The sequence below is a fragment of the Pan paniscus genome, chromosome 6 (genome assembly GCF_029289425.2).
Source record: "Pan paniscus chromosome 6, NHGRI_mPanPan1-v2.0_pri, whole genome shotgun sequence".
In the NCBI taxonomy this organism is placed as follows: Eukaryota; Metazoa; Chordata; class Mammalia; order Primates; family Hominidae; genus Pan; species Pan paniscus.
The window spans coordinates 94,801,453-94,818,353 of record NC_073255.2 but is presented as its reverse complement, the minus strand read 5'-3'; the positions used below and the strand labels follow the sequence as shown (position 1 = coordinate 94,818,353).

Genomic DNA, 16,901 nt, shown 5'->3' with positions numbered 1-16,901 from the left:
AAAAAAAACAAAAAAGAGAGGCAGCTGAGGGGAGGGACAAGGGTCATTAGTCCACATGGGAGCTGGCTGAGGCTGGTGCCCAGGGATAGGGGAGCTGAGTGGGTGCAGGCCCAGGAAGTGAGCAATTGCCAGTGACACCGGGTGGAGGGACAGGTGGAGGAGGAGTTGTGAGCTCAGCTGCACAGGACATTACTCCAAATGGGGCTGAGGAGCAAGGGGGACCCCCACACTCCCCACCTCCCAATGCTGAGGCGTGTGGGTAGGGGGCTACCCAGGAGGGCTTCAGGGAAAAAGTGTTCTGAAGGAAGAGGCAGGAGGGTGGTGAAGGGGACATTTGGGGGCCACCCCTTCTCCAGCTGGCAAAATTGTCCTGTCCCCGCTGGGTGCGGTGGCTCATGCCTGTAATCCCAGCACCTGGGGAGGCTGAAGCGGGAGGATCACTTTAGGTCGGGAGTTTGAGACCAGCTTGGGCCACACGGTGAAACCCGCACCCCACCCCCCACCCCGCCCAATCTCTACTAAAAATACAAAAATTAGCTGGGCATGGTGATGCACGCCTGTAGTCCCAGTTACTCATGAGGCTGAGGGTTGAGGCATGAGAATTGCTTGAGCTCAGGGTGGTTGGGGGAGGTTGGGGGGATGGAGGGTAGAGCTGAGCTGGGATAGTGCACCACTGCATCCAGTCTGGGTGACAGAGTGAGACCCTGTCTCAAAAAAAAAAAAAAAAATGCATCTTATACCTTGAGGGTCATGGAGTCTTTCACGCCTTCCTCTGTGTGTGTGTGTGTGTGTGTGTGTGTGTGTGTGTGTGTGTGTGTGTGTGTGTGTGTGTATTCAGGTCAACTTCTGGAATTATTGTTTCATTTCTTGGATCAATCTATCTGTTCAGGTGTCAGTACTAATTTTAATCCCTGTATGTATGTATGCATGTATGTATGTATTTATTTATTTTGAGACGGAGTTTTGCTCTTGTTGCTCAGGCTAGAGTGCAATGGTGCGATCTCAGCTCACTGCAACCTCCACCTCCTGGGTTCAAGTGATTCATTCTCCTGCCTCAGCCTCCCAACTAGCTAGTATTACAGGTGCCCACCACCACGCCTGGCTAATTTTTGTGTTTTTAGTAGAGATGGGGTTTCACCATTTTGGCCAGGCTGGTTGAGAACTCCTGACCTCAAGTCATCCGCCCGCCTCTGCCTCCCAAAGTGCTGGGATTACAGGCGTGAGCCACTGCACCCAGCCAATCACTGTATTTTTATAGTCTGCTTTGGTCTGTAAATGATCCCTCTCGAGTGTAACTCACTAGTGGGCTGTGTCCTTCTTTGGTGAATGTCTCTTTTTCCCATTAAACTGTAACTCTCTGAGGGCGGGGACTGGATCTGTTTATCTGTTTAGTTCTCCCACTGAATCCTCACTGTTAACCTAGGGGTGTGGCACAATAATTGAATAATTGTGTCCAGTAATTTTTTTTTTTTTTTGAAGCAGGGTCTTGCTGTGTCACTCAGGCTGGAGTGCAGTGGTGCGATCAGAGCTCACTGCAGCCTCGAACTCCCAGGCTCAAGTCATCCTCCTACCTCAGCTTCCTTAGTACCTGGGATTACAGGCACATGTCACCATGCCCATCTAATTTTTAAATTTTTTACTTTTTCTTTTTTTTTTTTTTTGAGATGGAGTCTAGCTTTGCTGTCCAGGCTGGAGTACAATGGCATGATTCTAGCTCACTACAACCTCTGCCTCCTGGGTTCAAGCGATTCTCCTGCCTCAGCCTCCCAAGTAGCTAGGATTACAGGTGCCCACCACCATGCCCAGCTAATTTTTGTATTTTTAGTAGAGATGGGGTTTCACCATGTTGGCCAGGCTGGTCTCAAACTCCTGACCTCAAATGATCCATCCCGCTCGGCCTCCCAAAGTGCTGGGATTACAGGCATGAGCCACTGCGCCCAGCCAATTTTTAAATTTTTTCTGGAGATGAAGTGCTTGCTATGTTGCCCAGGCTGGTCTCAAACTCTAGGCCTCAAGTCCTCCTGCCCCGACCTCCCAAAGTGCTGAGATTACAGGCATGAGCCACTGTGCTCAGCCCCAACAATTATTTTTGACAGATAATAGGGATGTCTCCTTGCTCTCTGTGTCTGGCCAAGTAGCCCCAGGTGACATTCGTTTTTTTTTTTGGTTGTTTTTGAGACGGAGTCGTGCTCTGTTGCCCAGCCTGGAGTCCAATGCCGTCGTCTCAGCTCACTGCAATCTCCGCCTCCTGGGTTTAAGTGATTCTCCTGCCTCAGCCTCCAGAGGAGCTGGGACTACAGGTATGTGCCACCACACCTGGCTAATGTTCTTATTTTTAGTAGAGACGGGATTTCGCCATGTTGGCCAGGCTGGTCTCGAACTCCAGACCTCATGATCCACCCGCCTTGGCCTCCTAAAGTGCTGGGATTACAGGTGTGAGCCACCATGCCCGGCCGTGACACTCGTTTTATAGCATCAGGCTGGTGACCAGAATGTCATGGCTTCTGGGCAGAGACCAGCTTCCATGCCGTGTCCTGTCTTCCTAGTGCAGATGTCCCCGGCTGCAGTGAGTATCAGTGTGAGGGAATGGGCTCCAGACTCCCAGAGGGGCCACAGGGATGGCCACGCCAAGCTCTGGGGAGTAGCCGATTCCCCAGCACCTGCCTGCCCATGCACCTTTGGGGTGACTCATGAGACAGGGTGGGGCTCCCACCTGCCTTCTCCCAAAAGGCAATCAGCTATAAAGGCTCTCAGAGGCCCACCCAGCCCCAGGTCATCAAACAAGCCCCAGTTCCATGGCAATCATTATACCCATTCATCAAGGAGATGTAGAGGGAGGTGCTTCCTGGTTCACCCCACCCTCAGCAGAGACAGACCCCAGATCTGGGCCTAGGACTTTGTGCAGGGAGAGGAAATGCAGGTGACACAGCCCCTATTCCTCCATCAAACCAGGCTTGAAGATGGGTTAAATCAGAGCTTTTCATTCCACAAAAGAGAAATTTTAATGGGGTCAGAACATTGATCTTCTAATATTTGAAAGCCTGTTAACTAGGAGAGAGCGAGCGAACTGTTTTGTTGTAGGAGGACCCACCCAGCTCTGACGGTTTAAAGCGTCATGAATGCGAATTTGAACTCCAGAAAAGCAGAGCTTCCTAACAATGGGACTTCCACAGCAATGGGATCTGCTTCCTCTTTCAGTGTGTGCCTTTTCTATGAGCAAGAGACTCCTAGGAAAGCAGCAGCCCATTAGGAAAACGTGTGGGAACTCACTCGCGGGTTATTTATTTTGAGATGGAGTTTTGCTCTTGTTGCCCAGGCTGGAGCACAATGGTGCGATATTGGCTCCCTGCAACCTGCGCACCATGAGTTCAAGTGATTCTCCAGCGCCCTCTCCTGAGTAGCTGCGATTACAGGCATCCACCACCATGCCTGGCTAATTTTTTGTATTTTTAGTAGAGATGGGGTTTCACCATGTTGTCCAGGCTGGTCTCAAACTCCTGACCTCAAGTGATCCACCCACTTTGGCCTCCCAAAGTGCTGGGATTACAGGCATGAGCCACTGAGCCCAGCCAGGAACCCACAGGTTTTTTGGATGGTCTCTGAATGTCATGTAACTCTTTTATTTTTTATCAAAAAAAAAATTTTTGACACAATATCTTGCTGTGTTGCCCAGACTGGAGTGCAGTGGCAAGATCATGGCTCACTGCAGCTTCTAACTCCTGGGCTCAAGTGATCTTCCTGTCACATGAGTCTCCCAAGTAGTTGGAACACAGGTGCCAGCCACCACACCTGGCTAATTTGGTTTGGTTTTGGTTTTTTAGACATGGGCTCTTGCTATGTTGCCTATACTGGTCTTGAACTGCTGGCCTCAGGCAATCTTCCTCCCTTGGCCACCCAAAGTGCTGGGATTACAAGCATGAGCCACTGTGCACAGCTGAAATTTTTCGACTTAGTCTTTTTGTACACGTGATATTTTATTCATAGAATCCATAAATGGAAGGGAAATTTCTGAGTTCAGAGCAATACATATGATACAAAACTTGATATATAGACCAGAGTTTCTTAGCCGAACTGGAGGGGCTGGCTTAGGTAATCCATGGACTCCCTGAAATTGGGGACAACATTGGAAATATGTGTGAGCTCAGGGACAGTTTCCTATGATTTTTAGGCCTCAAAATGTCTCTTGGACTCAAAATTGCCTTAGGGCAGAGGACGTGTGTACCCCCAGTATAGAATCTCGGACAGTGAATGTGAGTAAACATTCGGCAGAAAAGCTCTGCCAAACTGAGTGCTCTCATGTAACTTTTTCATCAAGTCAGTATTCCTGGGATCTCTTGTACATGATAATCTCACTCTTGTACATGATAATCTCACTCTTGTACATGATAATCTCACTCTTATAAGGTTTCATCATTTCTGCTTACCCTAGTTTTCTTTCCCACTCTGTTCCCTCTCCCACCAGACTGGACTCTGAAATGGGCATGTACAGAGACGAAGAGACCCCAACATGCTTCAGGCTTTGAGTGGAGAGGACACAGCCACTGCTGGGACAGGGAACAGAGGTATGTGGAGTCCCTGAAGATGCTTTTGGACAATGGTCTGAGGTTGGGACAGTGGCAGGAGATACCATTCACCCAGGATCTCCAGGACAAGAGATCAGAATGGCAGTTACATGTGTTTTTTTTCAAACTGGTTGCCAGGTTGGCATGAGCCATGACATCAGAGATTCCGACCTTCCTGATTGGAGGGACCGGACTCCGTGGTGCCTGGAGATCAGTTGGACAACAGTATCTTCTCAGAGCTGTTCTCCACTCCTGACTTCTCCTAGGCTTGAGAATTGGTAACATACTCTTCTGGATTCTAGCAGTGTCCAGAAGAAGGCCATGGACAGAACGGAGACTAGGTTCCGTAAGAGGGGACAGATTACAGGAAAGATCACGACCAGCCGTCAACCGCACCCCCAGAATGAGCAGAGTCCCCAGCGGAGCACCTCGGGGTACCCCCACCAGGAGGTGGTGGATGATGAAGTGTTGGGACCACCAGGTGAGGGGACTGGTGGAAGAAGAGGTGGGATAGGATTGACTAAGACGAAGGAAGGGGGCCGGGTGCGGTGGCTCACGCCTGTAACCCCAGCACTTTGGGAGGCCGAGGCGGGTGGATCACCTGAGGTCAGGAGTTGAAGGCCAGCCTGGCCAATATGGTGAAACCCCATCTCTACTAAAAGTATAAAAATTAGCCAAGTGGTAGTGGTGCACACCTGTAATCCCAGCTACTCAGGAGGCTGAGACAGGAGAATCACTTGAGACTGGGAGGAAGAGGTTGCAGTGAGCTGAGATCACGCTACTGCACTCCAAAAAAAAAAAAAAAGAAAAGAAAAGGGTCAGCGGTCAGGAAGGAGAACCTGAGGAGGCTGTGTGGGAAGAATGGAGAAATTCAGGCTGGGTGCAGTGGCTCACACCTGTAATCCCAGAACTTTGGGAGGCCAAGGCAGGCGGATCACTTGAGGCCAGGAGTTTGAGACCAGCCTGGCCAACATGGTGAAACCCTGTCTCTACTAAAAGTACAAAATTGAGCTGGGCATTATGGCAGGCACCTGTAATCCCAGCTACCTGAGAGGCTGAGGCAGAAGAATAAACGGAATCCAGGAGATGGATGTTGCAGTGAGCTGAGACTGCACCACTACACTCCAGCCTGGGTGACAAAGCAAGATTCTGTGTCAAAACAAAACAACACAAAAAAGGAGGGACTCAGAGAGCCAGGGACCAGGGAAGGACATGAAGCAGTGTTCGGAGGACAGAGAGAGAGAGAATGGGGAGGGGAAGGAGCGGCACATGGGGTTCAGCAGAGGAGAAAATCAGAAAGATGGCTTAGAGAAGCCAGCAGTCTGCGAGTCTGGGGAGGATGGAGAGTGGTTTGGGGTTTTGGGTCGGGGTCTACGGTGAACAGATGCAGAAGCATTACACGGTGGCCTGGTTTCTTTACTCAGCCCCTGGGGTAGATCCCAGCCCCCCATGTAGGTCCCTTGGCTGGAAAAGGAGGAAGGAGTGGTCAGATGAATCTGAGGAGGAGCCGGAGAAGGAGCTCGCCCCTGAGCCTGAGGAGACCTGGGTAGTGGAGACGATGTGTGGGCTCAAGATGAAGCTGAAGCAACTGCGAGTGTCACCCATCCTCCCTGAGCACCACAAGGACTTCAACAGTCAGCTTGGTAGGAGGACAACCCAGAGAGCACCTCCAATCCTGTTCTTTCTAAAAAGAGGAAACTTCCAATAACCACACTTTTCCAATGGGAAAGATACGCCCCCAGTGGGTGAGCTCTCCACGCAGGAGGACTCAGAAGTGATCACTCATGAGGGACACTTAGGAGACGATAGAGGACTAGGCTAGACTTGATAAACGTTGGCGCTTGGGATGAGAAAGCTTGGTTTCGGGCCAGGTGCAGTGGCTCACGCCTGAGATCCTAGCACGTTGGGAGGCTGAGGCAAGAGGATTGCTTGAACTCAGGACTTTGAGGCTGCAGTGAGCTATGACTACACCACTGCACTCCAGCCTGGGTGACAGAGCAAAACCCTGTGTCAAAAGAAAAACGAAGGCCGGGTGTGGTAGCTCATGCCTGTAAACCCATTACTTTGGGAGGCTGAGATGGGTGGATCACTTGAGGTCAGTTGTTCGAGGCCAACCAGACCAATATAGCGAAACCTCATTTATACTAACAATACAAAAATTAGCCAGGCATGCCTGTTATCCCAGCTACTCGGGAGGCTGAGACAGGATAATCGCTTGAACCCAAATGGAAGAGGTTGCTTTGAGCCAAGATAGCGCCACTGCATTCCATTCTGGGTGAGAGAGTGAGACGCTGTCTCAAAAAAAAAAAAAAGGAAGGAAGGGCCCAGAAGTCAGGAAGGAGCACGTGAGGAGGGTGTGTGGGAAGAATGGAGGTACTGAGGCAGGGTGCAGTGGCTCACACCTGTAATCCCAGCACTTTGGGAAGCCAGGCAGGCAGATCACTTGAGGCCAGGAGTTGGCGACCAGCCTGGCCAACATGGTGAAACCCTGTCTCTTCTAGAAGCACAAAAATGAGCTGGGCGTTCTGGTGGGCACCTGTAATCCCAGCTACTTGGGAGGCTTAGGCAGGAGAATCACTGGAACCCAGGAGGCGGAGGTTGCAGTGAGCCAAGATCGCACCACTACACTCCAGCCTAGGCCACAAAGCAAGACTGTTTCTCAACAACAACAATAACAACAACAACAACAACAACAACAAAAAGGGACTCAGAGAGCCAGGGACCAGGGAAGGATATGAGGAAGTGTTCTGAGGACAGAGAAATGGGAGAATGGGGAGGAGAAGGAGCGGCACATGGAGCTCAGCAGAGGAGACAGACAGAAGGAAAGATGGCTTGGAGAAGCCAGCAGTCTGAGAGGCTGGGGAGGATGGAGAGTGGTTTGGGGTTTTGGGTCGGGCTCTAGTGTGATCAACTGCAGAAGCATTACACCGTGGCCTGGTTTCTTTACTCAGCCCCTGGGGTAGATCCCAGCCCCCCGCATAGGTCCTTTTGCTGGAAAAGGAAGATGGAGTGGTGGGACGAATCTGAGGAGTCGGAGGAGGAGCTACGGAAGGTGCTCGCCCCTGAGCCTGAGGAGATCTGGGTGGCGGAGATGCTGTGTGGCCTCAAGATGAAGCTGAAGCGACGGCGAGTGTCGCTCGTGCTCCCTGAGCACCACGAGGCCTTCAACAGGCTGCTTGGTAGGAGGACACCCCAGAGAGCACCTCCAATCCTGTTCTTTCCAAAAACAGGAAACTTCCAATAACCACACTTTTCCAATGGGAAAAATATGCCCCAGTGGGTGAGCTCTCCATGTGGGAGGAATGTGAAGTGATCACTCATGAGGGACACTTAGGAGATGATAAAGGATTAGGTCAATTTGATAAAGGTCAGCGCTTGGGATAAGAAAGCTTGGTTTCGGGCCAGGCGCAGTGGCTCCCGCCTGAGATCCCAGCATGTTGGGAGGCTGAGGCAAGACGATTGCTTGAACTCAGGACTTTGAGGCTGCAGTGAGCTATGACTACACCACTGCACTCCAGCCTGGGTGACAGAGCAAAACCCTGTCTCAAAAGAAAAACCAAGGCTGGGCACAGTAGCTCATGCATGTAATCCCAGCTACTCGGGAGGCTGAGACAGGAGAATTGCTTAAACCCGGGAGGCAGAGGTTGCAGCCAGCCAAGATCAGGCCACTGCATTCCAGCCTGGCCCACACAGCAAGACTCTGTCTCAAAATAAATTAATAAATAAATAAAAATAAAAATCAAATAAAGAAAAACAAAATCAATAAACAAAGTGGTTTCAGCTGTGCCCTCTGAAACTTAATGTCTCTTACTGACTTTTCTAAACCTAAGTGTCTCCATCCATAGTGGGGGATACCAAGGCCATGGTCACACCCTGATGTGACTGTCTCATGAGGAAATGATGGGAATTCCTTTATGACTCTGCAGTGGTCCCTCCGTGTCTGCTGGAGGGGGTCCTGGCTGATTCCCAGCTCTACATCCTGTAGATTCTCACACCCAGGGCCTCCTTCGGCCTCTTCTCAGGGGAGTCTCAGAGCAGGAGCCTCTCTCCCTTGCCCAGTGAAAGTCATTCTCCCCTCTCCCATCCACCTCACCCGCGGCCACAATCCTGAGACTTCCCCCCGGGAGGCACACTTCTCCTCGCTGCCCTGCTGCTCCCACGGAAACCCTGTCCTGCTTCTCACACTGACATCTGCTCTCTAATCACAGAGGATCCTGTCATTAAAAGATTCCTGGCCTGGGACAAAGATCTGAGGGTGTCGGACAAGGTAAGGTTGTTCTCCATGTAACTGTTCCTGTTCCAATGCATGGCTGGGGGGAGGGCGCAGCTTCCAAACCCACAGTTCTCCCTCCACCACCTCCCACCAGATGCTCCTACAGTCTTTTTTTTTTTTTTTTTTTTTTGTGAGACAGAGTCTTGCTCTGTTGCCCAGGCTGGAGGGCAGTGTCTCGATCTTGACTCACTGCAGCTGATGCCTCCCGGGTTCAAGCGATTCTCCTGCCTCAGCCTCCAAGCAGCTGGGATTACAGACATGAACCACCACGCCTGGCTAATTTTTGTGTTTTTAGTAGAAACGGGGTTTTGCCATGTTGGCCAGGTTGGTCCTGAACACCTGACCTCAGGCGATCCACCCGCCTTGGCCTCCCAAAGTGCTGAGATTATAGACGTCAGCCACTGTGCCCGACCAGCTCCCACGGTCTTGAGTCTTGGCACCTACAAATTTTTTGTGTGTGAGACAGAGTCTAGCTCTGCTCCCCAGGATGGAGTGCAGTGGCATGATCATAGCTCCTTGCAGCCTCTAATTCCTGGGCTCAAGCAATCTTCTTTCCTCAGCCTCCTGAGGAGCTGGGACTAGGCACATGCCACCATGCTCAACTAATTTTTGAAATGTTTGTAGAAACAGGGTCTCACTATGTTGCCCAGGTTGTTCTCCAACTGTTGGGCTCACATGATCCTCCTGTCTCCACCTCTCAAAAAGTACTGGGATCACAGGCTTGAGCCACCACTCCCGGCTATTCTTGGTCTTTTTATGATTTGTCAGCATCTCCCTCAGGATTCTGCTGGTCTCTTGCAGAGTGAATGAGTGGCTCCTGCCTCTCCTATGGGTCCTTTGGGATCTGAGCTCTGGGCCACAGTCTGGCCGCAGCCCTGAAGCTCCTGGCCCCTCTACTCTCAGCTCTTCGGGACAGTTCTCTGCCTGGCACACAAAAGACCCTCCTGACACCAGCTGACCTAGACACACCCCCTCCAAAGATCCCAACGGAGCCCACCATCCTGGGAGCATCACCCAAAACCCTTCCTCTGGCTTCTCGGATTTGCATCCGACCTTCGAATACCCCTCCATCCCGCAATTTCCAAATGAGTACAGTCACCCCAACACTGAGGTCCCTTCTCTGATGGGCAGCCCCTCCCCAGACCCTCATTCCCCCTCTCCACAATCTTCCTCTTCCAAGATGTGACCTCTCCCTGTGTTCCTTTCTCTCCATCAGTATCTCCTGGCTATGGTCATAGCGTATTTCAGCCGGGCCGGCCTCCCCTCCTGGCAATACCAACGCATTCATTTCTTCCTGGCTCTGTGAGTGGTTTGCTGCCTCCTATCCGTCAATATCCAATGCCCTGGGACAGCGGGGGAAGTGGGATTCCAGCCTTTCATTTATTCTTTCACCTATTTGTCCTCTTTACTCTGTGTACAAAACAGAGAGGATTATACTATCATAGACTGTTATTTCTAAACAGAAACTCAGGCTGGGCACAGAGGCATACGCCTGTAATCCCAGCACTTTGGGAGGCCGAGGCAGGCGGATCACCTGAGGTCAGCAGTTCGAGACCAGCCTGGCCAACATGGCCAAACCCCGTCTCTACTAAAAATAGAAAAATTAGCTGGGCGTGGTGGTGTGCATCTGTATTCCCAGCTACTCGGGAGGCTGAGGCAAGAGAACCCTTTGAACCCAGGAGGTGGAGGTTGCAGTAAGCTAAGGTCGAGCCACTGCACTCCAGCCTGGGTGACACAGTGAGACTTTTTCTCAAAAAAAAAAAAAAAAAGCCAAAAAAACAAACTCCAATGCCAGTGTACAAATAAAAGAATAAAACAAAAGGAACCATAAACCGCTCCTAAGGGGAAAAGAAAAGGAGTGGAGGAGCGGACATGCCGCTTCCTCCAGCAAGCAGACGTTTCTGGTTCTTCTCTCTCTCTCCTTCCCACATCAACCACAAACGCCGTCGACCTCCTCTGGGTTCCCATGACAGAGGCCACAGTTCAGGTCCCCCTCGCATCACTCAAATCCACTGTCAAATGCTCCCCGCTGGGGTCTCCTGGAGTCTCTCCCCAAGCCAGGGGGCTTCCTAGTGCAGCCTGAACATCTTTCCAAAGCACGACAACCTCACTGCCCACCTGAACAACTTCCTTAGCTGATGCCTTTCTCTATCGAGGCCAGGGTCCACAGTGTCAATTCTACCCTCTCTACAATCTCTACAAGCACACTGGCTTACCATCTTGGTATTTCCTGGCTCGGCTTCACTGCTCCTTCCAAATGCCCTCCACTCGACTTTGTGTTTGTGTTTTCTGTCTGGGTGTCCCGCACACATGTGGCTCTGAAGGGAAGGACCCATTCCTTGAAGTCAGTTCACCCCACAGCCTCTGTGATGCCTTCCCTCATCTTCCAACTTCTGCATGCCCGTAGCTCTCTAGTTACATCCTGGACACTGGGATTAGGTCATCTGCCTTGATTACTCCCAGTCCCATTAGACTAGATGCCTGTAGAAGGCAGGGTCCTGGCAAAATATCAATGTATTCAATTTCTTTTATTTTTTTGAGACAGACTTGCCCTGTCCCCCAAGCTGGAGTGCAGTGGTGAGATCATAGCTCACCGCAGCCTCCATATCCTGGGCTCAAGCGATCCTCCCACCTCAGCTTCTTTATTAGCTCTGACTACAGGGCTGTGCCACCACACCTGGACAGTTTGTTTGTTTGTTTGTTTATTGAGACAGAGTCTTGCTCTGCCTCTCAGGCTGGAATGGAGTGGCCCAATCTCAACTCACTGCAACCTCCGCCTCCTGGGTTCACACAATTCTTATGCTTCAGCCTCCTGAGTAGCTAGGCCTAACGGGTGTGCCACCGCACCAGGCTGATTTTTGTATTTTTAGTAGAGATGGGGTTTCTCCGTGTTGACCAGGCTGGTCTCCAACTCCTGGTCTCAAGCGATCCACCTGCTTCAGCCTTCTAAAGTGCTGGGATTACAAGCATGAGCCACCGCGTCTGGCATATTTCTTATATTTTGAATAGAGACGAGGGTCTTGCTATGTTGCCCAGGCCCGTCTCAAACTCCTGGCCTCAAGTGATCCTCCTGCTTTGGACTCCCAATATGCTGGGATTCCAGGCGTAAGCCACCACTCTCGGCCACCAGTTGGGTTTTTGTCTCCATCCTGAAGGAGTGGGAGACGCCCTTGATCAGGTCTCTGTCCAGCAGAGCCCTCCTGAGGAAGGCATGGCTCTCTGCAGGGTGGGTGCCAGTCCTGAGCTAGGGACGGTCCCTTACCTTCCTCTCTGGGAAGCTGACCTCAGCCGGAGGCCTCTCCTGGTGGTGCCCCTGAGCAGCAACCTGATTTCTGTCCTCAGCTACCTGGCCAATGACATGGAGGAGGACGACGAGGACTCCAAACAAAACATCTTCTACTTCCTGTATGGGAAGACCCGCTCTCGCATACCCTTGGTCCGTAAGCGTCGGTTCCAGTTATGCCGTTACATGAACCCGAGGGCCAGGAAGAACCGCTCTCAGATAGCCCTGTTCCAGAAACTTCGGTTCCAGTTCTTCTGTTCCATGAGCGGCAGGGCTTGGGTTTCCCCGGAGGAGTTGGAGGAGGTCAGTGGGGCCTGGGGAGGTGGAGGAGGTGGGGAGGAATCGGGTGGGCTGGAGGCTGGATGAGGGGAGAGAGGGGTATCCTGGCGAGTCCCCGTCTTCTCAAAGGGCGTTTGTTTTTCCAGATCCAGGCTTATGACCCAGAGCACTGGGTGTGGGCGCGAGATCGCGCTCGCCTTTCCTAGAGCTCCAGGGACCGTGGAGGCCTGAGGTCATCGGCCTGAGAGAAGGTACATCTGCATCCTCCGGGGTAAAGGCAGAATATTGGGGTCTATTTTGGAAATCCGAGGAACCCAATTGCTTGATCCGGCTTCAAGTTTGGGCAACGTGGCGAGATCCCCTCTCCACAAAAATACAAAAATTAGCCAGGCGATGTGGGACGCATCTCTACTCCCAACTACTCAGGAGGCTGAGGCGGGAGGATCGCTGGAGCCTGGAAGGTCGGGGACGCACGGAGCCCTGATCCTGCCACTGCACTCCAGTCTGGGCGACAGAGTGAGACCCTGCCTCAAAAATAATCATAAATACTGAGTTTGGGGAGGTTCATTATGATTGACGCACTTGAGTTACCGATTTGGGTCGAGGGTTCAGTGAAGCTTTGGTTTACATCTTGTGCAGCTAACCACGGTGAGCACAGAGCATGAGACTTCATCATGAGGAGGTAGGATTAAGGATTAGGCTTCTGGACTCATGGTTCGTGATGTTGTCACATTAGAAACACATCTAGCATGGTTACAAGTCTGGATCTTAAGTGACACAAAAGGCCCCAGCTGTGATGAAGTCCAAAGCCACATTCTCTGAGGGTGCCCTACTCCCTGGGCAGACCTACCCAAAGTCCTTGCTATGAAGCAGATCACTGGGGCTGACCTTGGGTGTATTAAGTGAGTTTTGGAGTCGTGGTCACCAAAGTGTGAGTTTCACAGTTGAACACGATGGTTCAGAAGCAGGGTATAGAATGAAAGGCAGCAGATAAAATTGCATTTCTCAATTGCTCTGAACTCTAGACTTGACATGGGATGTGAATAACCTTCCTGTCTAGAGAGCTGCCTCCTTGAAGTGTGACATTGTCTCTCTCACTTCCAGAACACCGGACCCAGGGGAGATGTGGATTTTCAGCAGGAACTTTATTCCAATGCTAATGGCAGACACCAGGAAGGAGGAGAGGAACCATTTGTGCAGATCATCTAGAAGAACCTGGACCATTCTTGATGGAGCTCAATACAGTCATCACGTTGTCCTCCTAGGAGCAGGGGTGGGGGGAGGGGGGTGGGGTCCTTCTAGGAGTCCTTGGAGAAAACTAAGAAACCAGGAGTGTTTCCAGTTCCACCCTTTCCTGCGGCACCACCACCCTTTTTATATTGCTGAATTCCAACCTCCCTGCTGCGGAACGTGGAGGTCCTGTTTCTTACGGACTTGGCTGCCACAGTCCAGGAGCATTTGAAGGCACAATGCAGGGGCTCAGATTGGCACAGAATTCTTTTGTGAAATATCAGTGCCACAGATTGTAACAGATAGCTTCATGCACACTCTGCATTTTATTGGTTTGTTTGGAAAATGTTGGCCATTGAATTATTCATAGATTTATTTCAAATAGTTTGGAAATTGTTGTACTTTTGAAAACATGCTGTTCCTGTAGTTTTTTGATGAGTTATAGTTGTTATATATACATAAAGATAATTTTCTTTTCATTTTTAAGAGACGATTCTTTTTATCCTAAATATTTGATTATCTTTAAATTTGTTTCTGTATTATTATATGTGCTCCTGAAGCGAGCACTCTTTTTATCTATGATACTTCCATAATAATCTCTTCTATTTATAGCTATTGGTAGTTCCCCACCAGAAAAAAACATAATTCTGGTGATAGAAATTTTTATTTGCTGTTTAGGTTTGTGACTGAATTGTGAGAATTCAGTTGTGATTTTTAACATGTCTCAGATATATATACTAACACGTCTAATATATACTATCTATTTTATTGGTTTATTTTGAAAAACATGGATATGGAATTATTTAAATATTATTTTATTTATTGAAATATTTATTAAATATATTTATTTAAATATTATTATTACTTTAAATATTATTTTAAATATTTTGGAAATACTGGTATTTTTGAATAGATGCTGTTTCTATAAAGCTGTGTGATGGGTGTTATAACTGTTATATACACATACATATAATTTTGTTTTCCTTTTTAAGAGAGGATTCTTTTCATCCTAAATCTTTTACCTTTCAATCTTTGTATCTATTATTACACATGCTGCTGAAGGGAGCATGGTTTTTATCTATGATACTTAGCTAACATATATATTACATTTATGGCTATGTAGTAGTTCCCCTAAATTCTTGTAAAAATAAATTTTTATTTGATATTTCATATATGTTTGAAATGTGAGAATTCAGATGTAATTTTTTACCTTGTTTTGGCATGTTTGTATGTTACTTTAAAGAGGATGTGTGTTCTAAAGGAGGACATGAGCTGTGTGTTTTCAAGAGAACAATAGAGTGCATCTCTTGGGGAAACATAATAAAAATGAACTTTTCTCACCTTCACAGCAATTGTGATTATATTGGTCTGGATTGATTATTTGCTGCCCAGTGATATTTTTCCTTAATGGGGTTGTGGTTATTTGAACATATTTATTAGCTCTGGAAGATAATTCTGTGCTGTTTTTTATGTAGAAAAAAAACATAAGGCTGGGTGCAGTGCTCACACCTACAATCCCTGCAGTTTTGCAGGTCATGGCGGGAGGTTCACCTGAGGCCAGGAGTTTGAGGCCAGCCTCAGCAACATAGCATCTACATCTATTTTTAATTTTTATTTTTTAAAGAAAAACAATAGAAGAGAAGGCTCAAGCTACAGGGTTTTTTTGTTTGTTTGTTTGTTTTGGAGACAGAGTCTTGCTCTGTCTCCCAGGCTGGAGTGCAGTGGCACAACCTCGGCTCCCTGCAACTTTCACCTCTGGGTTCAAACAAATTCTCCTGCCTCAGCCTCCCAAGCAGCTGGGACTACAGGCACCCGTCTGTACATCCGACTAACTTTTGTAAAAATAGTAGAGACAAGGTTTCACCATGTTGGCCAGGCTGGTCTCGAACTCCTGACTTCAAGTGATCCACCCACCTCGGCCTCCCAAAGTGCTGGGATTACAGGCATGAGCTACTGCGCCCAGATGCCAAGCTAGAGTTTTAAGGCAGGAAATGAGAGAAAGATATTGAGAGAGGAAAACCAGGTGGTAAGAAAACTCTAAAGGTGGCTGGGCGTGGTGGCTCACGCCCATGATCCCAGCAGGAGTTTGAAACCAGCCTGGCCAACATGGCGAAACCCTGTCTCTACTAAAAATACAAAAATTAGGCAGGCGTGGTGGTGCACGCCTATAATCCCAGCTATTTGGGAGGCTGAGGCAAGAGAATCACTAGCAGAGATTGTGTCTCCTCACCCCCTCTCAAAAAAAAAAAAAAAAGAAAGTTCCTTCAGCAGTTAAAGCTGTGAAAGACAGGCACTCTGCCATGCAATTCTTTGTGATTTTTCTCTTTTCTTTTTGGAGTTGGGGTCTTGCGCTGTCACCCAGACTGGGGTGCAGTGGTGTGGTCATAGCTCACTGCGGCCTCAGACTCAAGCTCAAGCGATCCTCTTACCTTGCCTTTCAAATTGCTGGGATTATAAGCATGAGCCACTGCATCTGGCCTGTGTGACACAATTCTGTTTTTTGTCTTTTTTGGGGGGGGTGGGATGGAGTCTCGCTCTGTCACCCAGGCTGGAGTGCGGTGGCATGATCTTGGCTCAATGCAAGCTCCGCCTCCTGGGTTCACGCCATTCTCCTGCCTCAGCCTCCCGAGTAGCTGGGACTACAGGCACCCGCCACCATGCCTGGCTAATTTTTTGTATTTTTAGTAGAGACGGGGTTTCACTGTGTGAGCCAGGATGGTCTCGATCTCCTGACCTCGTGATCTGCCCGCCTTGGCCTCCCAAAGTGCTAGGATTACAGGCATGAGCCACCGCGCCCAGCCTATGTGATGCAATTCTGATGTCAACTCCCTGATGTTACCTCAAATGCCACAGGTTAAGGCCACCAGCCCCCACCAGGCTGCCCTCGCTTTAGACACACCTGCAGGCTTGGGTGTCCTCAGACCACATGTACTTCTCACCAACTGGCTGCAAATTTGGAGGTTCCCACCATGCCCTCAAGTTCGATAACTCACTAAAACAATTCACAGAATGCAGAAAAGCATGACACTTTCTTTTTTTTTTTTTTTTTTTTTTTTTTTTTTGAGACGGAGTCTTGCTCTGTCGCCCAGGCTGGAGTACAGTGGCCACCATGCTTGGCTAATTTTTGTATTTGTATTAGAGATGGGGTTTCGCCATGTTGGCCAGGCTGGTCTTGAACTCCTGACCTCAGGTGATCCACCCGCCTTGGCATCCCAAAATGCTGGGATTATAGGCATAGCCACCATGCCCGGTCGACTTCTAGAGTTTCAATAAC

At 49.5% G+C, this 16,901-nt stretch overlaps 2 protein-coding genes across 3 annotated transcripts in view; one reads left to right on the top strand and one right to left on the bottom strand.

Annotated features, from left to right (window-relative positions):
- The window catches only part of LOC117981019 (protein CASP-like), a 62,658-nt gene that overhangs the window by 42,391 nt on the left and 3,366 nt on the right, over window positions 1-16,901 (bottom strand). The gene's annotated exons all lie outside the window — the stretch shown is intronic.
- Window positions 1,593-12,892, top strand: LOC117981020 (speedy protein E18-like). Its single transcript, XM_063605934.1, has 8 exons — window positions 1,593-2,300; window positions 4,463-5,043; window positions 5,987-6,205; window positions 7,514-7,741; window positions 8,771-8,829; window positions 10,052-10,137; window positions 12,178-12,421; window positions 12,544-12,892. The coding sequence occupies exons 2-8, from the start codon at window positions 4,884-4,886 to the stop codon at window positions 12,601-12,603; spliced, it is 1,056 nt and encodes a 351-aa protein (XP_063462004.1). The 5' UTR covers window positions 1,593-2,300; window positions 4,463-4,883; the 3' UTR covers window positions 12,604-12,892.